At 44.2% G+C, this 14,249-nt stretch overlaps 1 protein-coding gene across 1 annotated transcript; it reads left to right on the top strand.

Moving 5' to 3' along the window:
* Positions 1 to 360: 360 nt before the first annotated feature.
* Positions 361 to 13,637, top strand: PSMD6 (proteasome 26S subunit, non-ATPase 6). The gene is made up of 8 exons (XM_077451949.1): positions 361 to 566; positions 3,040 to 3,245; positions 4,710 to 4,855; positions 5,070 to 5,289; positions 7,382 to 7,490; positions 9,206 to 9,374; positions 12,001 to 12,078; positions 13,349 to 13,637. Exons 1-8 carry the CDS (start codon positions 422 to 424, stop codon positions 13,443 to 13,445), a joined length of 1,170 nt encoding a protein of 389 aa, XP_077308075.1. The 5' UTR covers positions 361 to 421; the 3' UTR covers positions 13,446 to 13,637.
* Positions 13,638 to 14,249: the final 612 nt, after the last annotated feature.

Raw genomic sequence — 14,249 nt, 5'->3', positions numbered from 1 at the left:
CCCTATTGGGACATCAATAGCAAAAAAAAACAAAAAAACTTTTGTCTTTTTAACTTGCAATTTCAGAGTGTCTGCATAAAAAAAAAATTAGTATTTTTTTCTGTGAGATTGTCCTAGATTCACTGGAACCAGTTTTTGTCCCCCCCCCCCTGACGCTATATGATTTGACTTTTCTCAACTTTGGCCAGCAGATGTCGCTGTGTTGCAGCACGTTCAGCGTTGGAGTTTCCGTCCCAGTCGATGACGCTGTACCCTCGGGCTGCACTTTCAAGCTTCCGCCAACAGGTGGGGCAGCGCTACCTAGGCTGCGTTTGCTCGGCGCTGCCGGTAGGTGTCGCTGTGTTGTAGCCGGCCGGTGGCCGCATTGTTAGCGGCGATATCCGGCGGAAGCTGTGACAGAGCAGATCCCTAAGCTGCAGAGATGCCGCTAGAGAACCTGGAAGAAGAGGGTCTGCCCAAGAACCCCGATCTCCGCATCGCCCAGCTCAAGTTCCTACTCGGCCTGCCTGACACCCGCAGCGATGTGCGGCTCCGCGCCGAGCTCATGGAGGCCGTCACCGGCAACAGTGAGTACGAGAGAGCGCTGCCCGGACACCGACATAGGGCAGGCCTTCACCCTGCAGGGGGCGCTACACGGAGCCCGGCTCATACCACTATGGGCTGAGTCACTGCTGGGCCCCGTGTGGGGGATGGGACTCCCTACCACTGTATTATGAAGGTCTATGGAGCTTCCCACCCCTGTATTATGGAGGTCTATGAGATTCCCCACCCCTGTATTATGGAGGTCTAACGGGGCTCCCCACCCCTGTATTATGGAGGTCTAACGGGGCTCCCCACCCCTGCATTATGGAGGTCTATGGAGCTCCCCACCCCTGTATTATGGAGGTCTAACGGGGCTCCCCACCCCTGTATTATGGAGGTCTATGGAGCTCCCCACCCCTGTATTATGGAGGTCTATGGAACTCCCCACCCCTGTATTATGGAGGTCTAACGGGGCTCCCCACCTCTGTGTTATGGAGGTCTATGGAGCTCCCCACCCCTATATTAGGGAGGTCTAACGGGGCTCCCCACCCCTGTATTAGGGAGGGGGATGGAACCCTGTGAATAATGGAATCTATGGAGGTGACCACAGGAAGGGGGTGCAGAAGACACCCCAACACATCAATCCTTACTGTTTTTGCCCTTCTTACCCTCCCCCACCCTAATCATCCACATCTTACCCAAAATCTTACTCCACCCCCATCCTAACCTTTCCAAATCTTACCCCGCCCCCCATCCTAACTCATCCAAATCGTACCCTCCCCCATCCTAACCCCCCTCCAAATCTTACTCTCCCCCATCCTAACACCCCTCCCTTCATCCTTAATCCTCCAAATCTTACCCCCCCCCCAGCCTAACACCTCCAAATCTTACCCCCCCCAGCCTAACACCTCCAAATCTTACCCCCCCCAGCCTAACACCTCCAAATCTTACCCCCCCCAGCCTAACACCTCCAAATCTTACCCCCCCCAGCCTAACACCTCCAAATCTTACCCCCCCCCCAGCCTAACACCTCCAAATCTTACCCCCCCCCCAGCCTAACACCTCCAAATCTTACCCCCCCCCCAGCCTAACACCTCCAAATCTTACCCCCCCCCCCAGCCTAACACCTCCAAATCTTACCCCCCCCCCAGCCTAACACCTCCAAATCTTACCCCCCCCCCCAGCCTAACACCTCCAAATCTTACCCCCCCCCCAGCCTAACACCTCCAAATCTTACCCCCCCCCCAGCCTAACACCTCCAAATCTTACCCCCCCCCCAGCCTAACACCTCCAAATCTTACCCCCCCCCCAGCCTAACACCTCCAAATCTTACCCCCCCCCCAGCCTAACACCTCCAAATCTTACCCCCCCCCCAGCCTAACACCTCCAAATCTTACCCCCCCCCCAGCCTAACACCTCCAAATCTTACCCCCCCCCCCCAGCCTAACACCTCCAAATCTTACCCCCCCCCCCAGCCTAACACCTCCAAATCTTACCCCCCCCCCCAGCCTAACACCTCCAAATCTTACCCCCCCCCCCCAGCCTAACACCTCCAAATCTTACCCCCCCCCCCCCAGCCTAACACCTCCAAATCTTACCCCCCCCCCCCCAGCCTAACACCTCCAAATCTTACCCCCCCCCCCCCAGCCTAACACCTCCAAATCTTACCCCCCCCCCCCAGCCTAACACCTCCAAATCTTACCCCCCCCCCAGCCTAACACCTCCAAATCTTACCCCCCCCCCCCAGCCTAACCCCTCCAAATCTTACCCTCCACCCCCCAGCCTAACCCCTCCAAATCTTACCCCCCCCCAGCCTAACCCCTCCAAATCTTACCCTCCACCCCCCAGCCTAACCCCTCCAAATCTTACCCTCCACCCCCCAGCCTAACCCCTCCAAATCTTACCCTCCACCCCCCAGCCTAACCCCTCCAAATCTTACCCTCCACCCCCCAGCCTAACCCCTCCAAATCTTACCCTCCACCCCCCAGCCTAACCCCTCCAAATCTTACCCTCCACCCCCCAGCCTAACCCCTCCAAATCTTACCCTTCCGTGGCCCCTCGCCAACCCTCTGTCCTTATGCTCACCCTGAAGCATACCTTACCCTTTCCCGGCCCCTTGTCCTGACACTTGCCTTACCCTTCGCCAGCCCCTGCCCTGATGCTCACCCTGACACTCGCCTTACCCTTCCCTTTGCCCTGATGCTTATGTTGCCCTTCCCTTCGCCATCTGTTGTCTTGACCCTTACCTTTTCTCCCCTACCAGTGTTGACCCTCACCTTCTCTCCCAACCTCCACACCCCGACACTCACCCTCACCTTATCCTCCCAGTCACTGAGATGAAGCAAGTACCTGGCAAGTGAAATCAGAGCAGAAATAGTATTTCAAGGAAAGGTTGTCAGAGACCACCTCCATGTTTCTCTGATGTTTTGTTGTCTGGAGTGGTGGAAGATTCTGTAACTGGTTGTTTATGAGAATATTTCATAGGCTGGATCCAATCCTCTTCTTACCCGTTTCTAGACATGGCTCCTTATTATGAGGGTCTCTGCAAGCAGCTGGACTGGCAGGTGGATACTGACTTGCTCAATAAGATGAAGAAGGCCAATGAAGAGGAGCTGAAGAGGCTGGACGATCAACTGGAGGATGCAGAGAAAAATCTGGGTGAAAGTGAGATCCGAGATGCCATGATGGCGCGAGCTGAGTACCTGTGCAGGATTGGTGACAAGGTGAGCTGCCAGGCAGAATGTACTTCTATGAGCCTCATGTATTTCCTATCAACATACTAAAGCTCACAAATGACCACGTTAGAAGTAAAGCTGGTATTCTTGTTTCAGGAAGAACAAAACCCCTAGGTTAACTTCCAATGTTTACCTTTTATTGCAGTCATTTGTGAAATTTGAGGAAAGAGGTCATGGGTGGATTGCCAATAGCAGCTTATAGAATTAGTTCCATTTTTAGGGCCCCTTTAAGCCATCATGTGCATTACTGCACCATTTTAATTTTGAATGTACAACACCTGCGCTATTTTTCACAATGCCAGCAGCACCGACATTTGTCTATTTACACAGTGAGCTGTTAGCTCGCTTGAGAAAGTGATCACTTCACGTGTACTGTAAGGACAGGGGCCGTGGGGGGGGGGGGGTGACCCCCCCTCCCTGTAGGATGGGGGCCGGTGCCGGTCCCCTGGAGCCTCCCTGTAGGAAGGGGGAACAGCCCCAATTGGATAGTTAAAGTGGGTGGAACCATTTTGAGCTGTGTATCTTGAAACAAAAATAACTTCTACTTTCACATCTAGCTGTTTGGTGCCTTCATAATATTATGTTTTTCTTATGCATTGAGTTGAGCTTTAAATAGGCTACTGTCTCCCTGAATCTTTAACCACTTGCTGACTGCCCACCGTCAAATGGAGGAACGATGTGTGTCTGCTCTCGAGGGGGTGCGTGGCGGACCCGGCGTGACCTTGATCTCTGTAAAGAGCCATGGCTCTTTAACCATGTGATCGCCTGTGTCCAATCACAGCCGGTCACATGTAAACACCGAGATGCAAGTAATCGCCTCTCATTGCCTCACACTGAGAGTATGTGGCGAGGAGAGCCATTCAGTGGCATCTTCTCGCAGGGGACATCCAGACATGTAATCAGGGCACTGATCATCCAGTGCCCTACTTACAATACAGTGCCACCATTCAATTCACACAAGTACCACCATTCAGTGCCCATTAGTAGGGAACCGGGAAATGAAGCCGAAAGGCTCCACTTCCTGATTCCCATACCCAAGATGGCGACGGCAGCACCCGAGAGAGGATCGAGAGATCCGCTTCGGGTACCGACATCGCGAGCGCGCTGGATGCCAGTCAGTAGTGTCCACCAGTGCCGCCTATCCATAGGCTGCACATCGGCGAAGGAGAAAAATTACTTGTTTACAAAATTTACTGACAAAAAATAAAAAAAACTTTTTTTTTTTTCTTTTGTTAAAAAAATACCACCAAAGGAAAGCTCTATTTGTGTGAAGAAAATGGTAAAAATATTTCACATGGTTAGTGTTGCTTGACTACACCATTGTCATTCAAAGTGTGACGGCGCTGAAAGCTGAAACTTGGCCTGGACAGGAAAGGGGCGAAAGTGCCCAGTAAACAAGTGGTTAATGGACTTATCACATTTTAGGGTGACTGATTCTTCTTCTTTCTGCAGGAGGGGGCCCTCACAGCATTCAGAAAGACCTATGATAAGACTGTTGCTCTCGGCCATCGCTTAGATATTGTGTTCTACCTGCTGAGAATTGGCTTGTTTTACATGGATAATGACCTGATTACAAGGAACACAGAGAAGGCTCGCAGGTAGGCCCAGCCCTGGGTGCCAGTTTATATTTCTAGACATGGAGTCAAAATATGTTCTCATTGAAATCCTCCAGTGTTTGACTCTCGCCAGTTGTTCCTCCCCTCCAATATTCTTAGCATCTAACTCTTATATCTGTTCCCCCTTGTAAGTGGTATATAGTGATTGTCTTTTAGTAAGTCATATTTTTTTTTTTTTTATCTGTTGTCTGTGAAGCCTCATAGAGGAAGGTGGTGACTGGGATCGCAGGAATCGCCTGAAGGTTTATCAAGGTCTGTACTGCGTAGCCATACGTGACTTCAAACAAGCAGCAGAGCTCTTCCTGGACACAGTGTCCACGTTTACATCCTACGAGCTTATGGATTACAAGACGTTTGTTACATATACAGTCTATGTCAGTATGATTGCACTGGACCGGCCTGATCTCAGAGAAAAGGTAAGGTCTCCAATGATGCTGGAATAAATCACCTGATGGTGTTATGGCTCTGGTCAAAATTATAAATGAAAGTAGAAGTTCACCCTAATACTAAAATTGAATCTGCTTGCATCCACGATCTAAGACTAACCTATCTAGCCCTGTAAAGAAGAAATTGCTATACCTGCCTTTTCCGAAGCTGCTACGGGCCGGTCCCACGCTGAGCTGCCAGCTGCAGCTTCGCTGTGGAGACAGGTGTGGAGGACAACAGAAGCCCCATAGTAAGTCTATGGGTGACATCACTTCCCAGGCATTTCCCAGCTGTTGTCGGCTGTCTCTTCTGCAGAGCTTTCGCATTTCGTAGATATGTGTATTTATATATAAATATAATATAATTTTATTTTTATTTTATTTTTATTTATTTTTTTATTAGTGGTTAGTCTTAGGTTGTTTCTGCCAGTAGATTTTAAAGGTTTTATGTATTGGGGTGAACTTCCACTTTAAGCATTGACATGTATACAGGAAGCTCAGCTAACTTGTTCAATACTTCATTTTTTGAGTTGGGTTGCTGTAAGGCACTAATCTACCAAACCTTGTTTGCTAGCTGAGAACACCTGCTTGTGATGCAGGGGAGCTATTCCCAGGCACACCCACTGCAGATTCCTGTACAAGGAAAGTTGGACATAAAACAATGTCCAATAGGAAGATCTCAGACACCAGTTCATTTCAAACATGCCTTGATGTTTGGTGATACATTAAGAGGATGGGTAGTTGAACAACAGGTTTTAGAAAAAACACTTCAGTGACCCTGTGAGGTACTGCCTGGGTTCTACTAGAAGTAGATTATAAATCACAGGTTCACTTAGACTGGCCATACAGCTATAGATTATCTGCAGATTTTCTATGGTCAGATGGAAAAAGTGGAACAGATTCCTCCATCTACGGTGAACTGTGTGGATGGAAGAATCTCCCACTGACCCAAACTTCCATACCTTGCTAGTCGGCCCCGCTGGCTCTCGCAATTCCTGAACATTCTGATTGTGTGCAGACATTGTTTAGGTTGAGAGCCAGCCGACTTGCAAGATACTGAAGCTTGGCACAGTGGGAGATTCCTCAATCCACACAGTTTAGCATACATGGAGAATTCTGTTGCACTTTTTCCATCTAACCATAGAAAATCTGCAGATAATCTATAGGTGTATGGCCAGCTTAATCCAGACCTGAATCCTGTCCCAGAAGGAATCCAAACTAACACCATTGCTATATTGCAGGACTACTATTTATGCTAAGTCTTTGTACATTGTATGTACATTGGGGAGCGCCTTAACCCTAGTAGTAAAAAAGTAGTATCAATTGTAATATCAATTGATCACTCCTGTGCAACATCCTTGTAATCAAGAAAACAAACAAAAAGGCTGATCAGACTTTAGAGACGCGCATGGGACAAGACTGTTAAAAAATCGAACTTTATTTACAACCAAAGTACATAAAAGCATGGTCAGATCATGCATTGTTAAAAGCAATCCACGGTAAGTATATCAGATATATAAAATTCTGAATTCAGCTCATTCTTTAGCGCTTGGTGTGCAAGCTAGTCTTCATGAGTCAACGCGTTTCACATTTGCTTCTTCAGGATACATGAAGAAACTACCAAAGATCGCTACGTAAATAATAGATATAGTAAATTGTAATTTACATATCGTAGCAAAAATACAATTGTATATGCACATATAATTGACTATGTAGATGAAAATGTGTTTACACACCTTGCCTGTGTGAATGAGCATGTGCAAACAGGTTCTTCCTGGATGAAAAATAGTAGTACATGCTTTACCCTTTATTTTTTTTCCCATTTTCTTTTCTACATACTGCAGTGCAATGATGTGACCTGCCCAGGTAGGAGTCTAGGCATTTTGCCTTGTCTTGCAGTGGGACTCTGTTGGAATAGCAGCCCAATACAGTCTTACCGCACTTGGTGGGAACAGGCCCCTAATGTCTGATTTTCTTTTCTTTGTGTTTTGGTTCTATGACTTAGGAAAAAATATACAGAGTTTCCATGTCGATGCTAGCTCACTGATGTTTACAAGTAACTAGATCTGTGCTCTTATTTCAGGTCATCAAAGGAGCAGAAATCCTAGAAGTGTTGCACAGTTTGCCCACAGTCAGGCAGTATCTCTTCTCATTATATGAGTGCCGCTATTCTGTCTTCTTCCAGTCACTTGGTAAGAACTACCAGAGGATATTCTCCTATTATGCACATACATATTGAAAACAGAAAAATGGCAGCTGACTTTATCTGGGATGGTGAGGAATGGCTGAGTTTAGTCACTGATAATACAAATGGATATGGCCTTCTGTGTAATACACATTAAAGAGCACATGTGTAATCATTTAAAATAACAAGATATCCTTAAGGGCTCATTTACACTTCGGCTTCAACACACATTAATGGCTAGTTTAAATTTGCTTCGGACAGGCTTTGTTAAAGCTCTCTGAACGCTAGTCTAAGCCCGTCACTAAATAAAATGGTTAGCTTACAGTTTTGTTTGCACTTTGCTTCACACATTATAACCCGTGTATCTTTAGTGGTGCTTCAAAGCCTACATAAAAGTCATGGCAAAGTTTGCGTGAAGCTCCACCAAAGCCGCATCGAAGCTACATGCAAAACCAAGGTGTAAACAGGACTTTAAAGTGGAAGTAAACCCTTCTATCGTTTTCAGTCAAGGAAGCCGCCATCTTGGCCTCTAATGATTCTTCAACTGCCATAATGCTGCACATGTGATCAGTTATGAAACCAGCCATTGGATGGTTTGAAAGTTTAGTTGAGAGCACAACCAATGTGAAAGTTAGCATTTCCGGCATGCCGGGAATGTAAGTGTTTTTTGAAACTGAGTTTACTCTCGCTTTAAGCCAACCATTTTATTTAGTGACCGGAGCTTTGAGTGGTGTTCAGAGAACTTTAACAAAGCCTGTCCGAAGCCATGTTTTTAAAGCGGGAGTCCACCGGGACTCCGCGTTTTTTTTTTTTTTTTTTTTTTTTTTTTTTTTTTTTTTTAAAGCCAGCAGCTACAAATACTGCAGCTGCTGACTTAAAATAGTGACACTTACCTGTCCAGCGCGCCCGCGATGTCGGCACCCGAAGCCGATCGCTAGGTCGTCTGTCGGGTGCTGCCGCCGCCATGTTGGGTATGGGAATCAGGAAATGGAGCCTTTTCGGCTTCATTTCCCGGTTCCCAACTGTGCATGCGCGAATTGCGCTGCGCAATAAGGACGCTCCCCGCTGTCTCTGGGAGCTGTGTGTTTCCCAGCAGGCAGCGGGGCACTTGCGGGAAGGGGCGGGCACTTGCGGAAAGGGGCGTAAGTTACGCCCCTTTCCGCAGAGAGCTGTCCCGGAAGTGGGTGCAGTTACCTGGATTATCCAGGTAACTGCACCCCCCTCCCCCCTGAAAGGTGCCGATTGTGGCACCAGAGGGGGGGAGGGTTCCGATGAGCGGAAGGTCCACTTTAGGGTGGACCTCCGCTTTAAGCAAGTATAAACTAGCCCTTACAGATTCTTTGTGTGTGTGCGCACTATAACATAAGGACTTTGTCACTATTTATTGTTTTAATAAATACATGTCAATTTTTCAAGTAGACAGCAGAACACTTTTTTTCCTTATATATGTTTGGATGTTGCTGTGTACAATGTTGTGAGGGCTGCTGTTATATCATTTATTTGAATTGTTTCACATACACAGAGCGCATTTAATTTTTTCTTTATCTACATTACATTCTTGGTTTTGGGTTTAATATCACTTTAAAGCTCCTTCAAAAAAAGAGATTTCAATTTATTATGTCTGTATATAAAATCAATATCTTCCTTATTGAAACCATTGTCCTGTGTATAAATGTAATGTTCCGTTCTGTACAGTAATAGTTGTGTTTTCCCATGATGCAGCTGCTGTGGAACAGGAACTGAAGAAGGACTGGCTCTTTGCCCCTCATTACCGGTACTATGTGCGAGAGATGAGGATCCAGGCCTACAGTCAGCTTTTGGAGTCTTACCGGTCGCTCACACTCGGTTACATGGCAGAAGCCTTTGGGGTTGGAGTAGAATTCATAGATCAGTGAGTGCCTTGCTTCTGATGTCTTGCATGATGGGATTAGCATAGGGATTTAAAACAGGATACACTATCCAAACTTGGACACACACACAACAAAATAATATTTATATATTAAACGGCTAGCAAAATTTGTTAATCACAAACTCAAAATAGTATATCAGAATGCAGCGCTTAATAAATCACAAAAATGAAACATCATCCAAATAATACATAAATTGTCCTTGGGAAGTAATCCATGTTCAGAGGAGAGTCCCAACTCCAGTGCATAGAAGACGATCCTACACAGCACCACAGTGTGTAAGTGAATCTGCTTGCTTGACAATGTTGACCCTCGCATTATAGAGTGGTCAACTGTGCTTCTTTCTTTTTTTCTTTTTTTTTCATTATCCAACGCCAACAGGTCTTGGATGTAATTGGACTATTCCTTTAACTGTAACTGACGTGCCCCATAAATGGACTGCCAGATCTCCCCACAATACATTAAACGCCATAGGAATCCACTATAGCTGGCACAACATCTATACGTCAGAATACTACTTAAGGGCATGCAGAAATATACCTCACACAAGTATAAATAAATCTCCATAGCGTAGTTACCAATGTGAATACATTTATTATAATGCTATTGGGCTCAGATACAAAGGAAGAAAGTGCCAACAAAATGGCCGTGGTGTCCAGTGTGATGGCATTACACATCACTAGTTCTGCCCAACGTGTTTTGTCACAGATTGACATCATTTTATTTCTCATTTCCTAAGGACTTTATGTATTTGGATGTTTGTTTTTTTTTTTTTTTTTTGGAGAGTGATTTGCTTTTCCTTGTGTTTTGCTGAGCTTAACAAATCCCAGGGATTTTTTATTTTTTTTTTCCCCCTCAAACGTTGTTACTTCTTAGGAGCATTCCTTCAGTTTTCTAATTATTAGTAGTCAAATCCATGTTCGTTTTGACCAGAGATGAGAACATTTGAAGGAGCAAGGTGGGAAATATTTCTTGGATAAAAGAATTTGTAACAGTGTAGGTGATCTTTGCTCAGGAATGTACTTTCGAAATGTCATTTGTCAAGTTATCAAATGTACTCAGAATCTTTGCATGAATGTGTCCAGTTGAAAACCATGGACATTAATGTAGGTAGAGTTGGCTATGAAGCTGGTCATAGATGTATCAAATCTAGGCTTGTTCAGTAGAGACCAGTCGAGAGTCAATCCATCTATGGGCAGGCTGAAATGTACCCAGTTCGATCCATCGGTTGGGTACAACCAGAATGTTGTAATTTATTGCTACTTATATATTGATTATATAGCTGCAAATGGTAATCCCTGTATTCTCCCAGCAAGGACTGTTTCCCTCATCCACCTTTCGGAGAACACTATAGCTCTGCTGGAGGGATTCCCCCATCAACACTACCTGTGTTGATGGGGGGGGGGGATTGAGTGATTTATTTTTATTTTTTTCTTTCCCTTGAGCGGTTGCAGGAAAGAAAATCACTTAATCTATGTCCTGCTTAAGAGCCTCCAGTTTTCTGGTAAGACTTTCCACACTGGAGTGTCTATAGGAATTTTGTGCCCATTCAGCCAAAATGGCATTTGTGAGGTCAATTAACTGGTGTTGGACAGAAATACCTGGCTTTCAATATGATCCCAAAGGTGTTCAGTAGGGTTGAGCTCATGGCTCTGTGCAGGCCAATCAAGTTCTCCACGTAAAACGCATTGTGCATGTCTTTATGCAGCTGGCGTTGTACACACGGGTATAGTCATGCCGAAACAGAAAAGAGCCTGTCTTATACCTGGTACACACTATTCGTTTTTTTTATTTTTTCTGTTCAGCCCAGAGGGTATTTTTATGCTGTGCAGTGCTTTTAAATTGGAATTTCCTGAATATATAAAATATATAGATATATATCTATATCTATCCTTGGCCATACAGTATATATTCATTTTAAGGTAAATGAGAGCTGGAGCTGTGCCTCTGTGTAAATCCAGGAAGTGAACAGGCAGCAGCTTCAGCTGCCCACCGTGAAAATGATTACAGCCAGACTCAGTGGAGGGAGATTTCTGCAGCATATTTGGCAAGTACAGAATCGCAGTATATGAAATATGCAAAGTGGTTGGGGGGGAAGCTTCAGAATGACAGATGGTTTTTATTACAAATTAAGTGAGCAGACTGCAGTTGCTCTTTAAAGGCTAAACCTTTTTCTGACACTTGTTGCTTACAAGTTAAAATCAGTATTTTGTGCTAGAAAATTATTTAAAACCCCCAAACGTATATATTTTTTAGCATTGATCCTAGAGAATAAAAGGGTGGTTGTTGCAATATTTTATGTAACACTGTATTTGTGCAGCGGTTTTTGAAGTGCATTTTTTTTTTTTTTTTAAAGAAAATACACTTTAATAAATCAATAAAAAAACTAAACTAAATTTTTTTGTATAATGTGAAAGCTGTTATGCCGTGATTGTGATTCTCATTTTAGCCAGAATCGTGTAGCTCTAGTCCTAATATTAAGTCAGCAGCTATAATGCCCAGAGTGAGTGTGAGCACCACTACGTGGGTAGGAAGGCCACTTTTTGGGTTACAGAGAATGTGTTCACCTTTACTACTTAATTAATGTTAATTTTTTTTGTTTCTTTGCAGGGAGCTCTCCAGGTTTATTGCTGCTGGTAGACTGCACTGCAAGATAGATAAAGTGAATGGCATTGTAGAAACTAACAGGTAATCTGGAGTGCATTGAGCTGCATTCATACAGCTTATGTTTTTCACAACCAATCAGGTTCTTTTCTTTAATTATTTAAATCTGGGTGAGATGGTGGATAGAAATTACTGAAAGAGGAACCTTGATAAATGAGGTCCTTTTCACTTGAGAATTGGGGTTGTCCCGATTACCACTTTTTTAAAACTAGTACCAATACTGTTTTTTTCCCCAAGTGCTCGCCGATGCCGATTACCAAAACTTTTTGTGTCATGTGACTGTGGCACTAACATGCAGCACTGACATGTGGACTGTCAGTCATGTGTTATTTTTTTTTTTTTTAATTTTACAATTAAATTATTTTAACAATTCAATATATTTCTTTTAATATTTTTTTTTTTTTTTTTTTTTTTTTTTTTTTTTTTTTTTACAATTTCTATTTTTACAATGTTTTCTTTTTTGGGGGAGGGAGAGGAGTGGACGGTGTCGGTGTGTTTTGTTTGTGGTTGGGGTTTTTTTTTTTTTTTTTTAACAGCTTTGTTGGGGGGGCCTTTGGTCATGTGACATCTCCCCTTCGAGACAGGGACTGAGGACACAAATTCCCCAGTCCCTTTCTCTGTAGCCTCAGCTGCACTGGAAACAGAGGCCCCCCTCCATTCATAAAATGAAGTATCATAAACACAGTTATACGATGCTCAGTTATGAATACCATGGTCACGACTGGAGGGTTTGCACCTATGCGCTGCTCCTCGCAGAACACTGATCTGTTGCACTCTACCAGTCTGCGCTGTGTGACCTTGATAGGTGTTTGACCCATGTTCGCGTTTTTTTTTTTTGTTTTTATTAACTTGGTCTTTACCTCCCTCTATGCCCTCTTGTGACGGTCATGCCCTTTGGGGTCTGAGTGGCAGATATTTTGCATCCATTTGAGGTTCTTTTTTCCTTTTGGGGTTTCGCACATCCCCTGAGGAAGCCACCGGCGAAACATGTCAGGATAATGTGCAACGAATATCTCCATTATTGGCTCTCAGGACCCCAACTGCTATTAAACAGCTTTGTAAACTACCTCAGAATTTTATGTGTTTGAATACATTTATTTCTGTTAATAAATATTCATTTTATAATGAAAATACTTTGAGTTTATGTAAGCACCGTGAAAATCCCAATTCTCATGTTTACCAGGTGTTTCCCTGCATCCCTGTTCAGGCAGTCATATTGATGTAAATGGGAATGCATCGGTTTCCGTGTACACAATCGGTGTAATTATTTGTGTGTAATAATTATGTTTTCCAGGCCGGACAGCAAGAACTGGCAGTATCAGGAGACCATAAAGAAAGGAGATTTATTACTGAACAGAGTGCAGAAGCTGTCCCGTGTAATTAACATGTGAGAACACTTTTAGCTGGCGTGAATGGATCAAATGGTCAAGACCTTTGTGTTGTCTATATATTTCTCGCTGCTTCAGTTATCTGAATGATGGAAGATGTGTATTTAGGGTTTTTACAGTTTTACATTATGTCAATAATCCAGGATGTATAAAACTTAACAAAACAAGAAAAAATAAAAAAAAATGTAAATCAAATCCAGTGTTGTGTGGATTGTGCTTTTCTTGACTTTGTGGCCAAATGTGTCTTTTATAGTGCATGTCAGGACAAAGAAAAATATGCATTACATCTCTGCAATACATGAAGATTTCCTTTTGTGTTTTATCCTTATCAAGCTGCTACTGCAAAAAAATCTATTGCTGTGCCAGAAATGCACTAGGCCAGTGATGGCGAACCTTGGCACCCCAGATGTTTTGGAACTACATTTCCCATGATTCTCATGCACTCTGCAGTGTATTTGAGCATCGTGGGAAATGTAGTTCCAAAACATCTGGGGTGCCAAGGTTCACCATCACTGCACTAGGCTATGATCTTTCTGTGCAACACAACAGCTTAAAAAAAAAAATGGACATCCACTATTTTTGGCAACGCAGTGCACAGTAGTGTTACCATATGTGTTGGGGCATTTGAGTGGCAGTCAAAATTAATAGAACCATAATGCACATGACATGAATAAGAACTAGGAGGGCTAATTTAGATTCCATAATATCTGTTGATTCAGAACTGTTCTGTAAACACGTCTTGTGTTATCACACAACAGATATTTTTGCATATTTAAAGAGTAACTCCACTTTTGTTGAGAAGATACG

Source organism: Lithobates pipiens, unplaced genomic scaffold (assembly GCF_037356315.1).
Source record: "Lithobates pipiens isolate NorthernLeopardFrog02 unplaced genomic scaffold, aLitPip1_a1.2 Scaffold_23, whole genome shotgun sequence".
Classification (NCBI taxonomy): domain Eukaryota; kingdom Metazoa; phylum Chordata; class Amphibia; order Anura; family Ranidae; genus Lithobates; species Lithobates pipiens.
The sequence above is the reverse complement of the archived record's forward strand: the minus strand, read 5'-3'. Positions and strand labels throughout refer to the sequence as shown.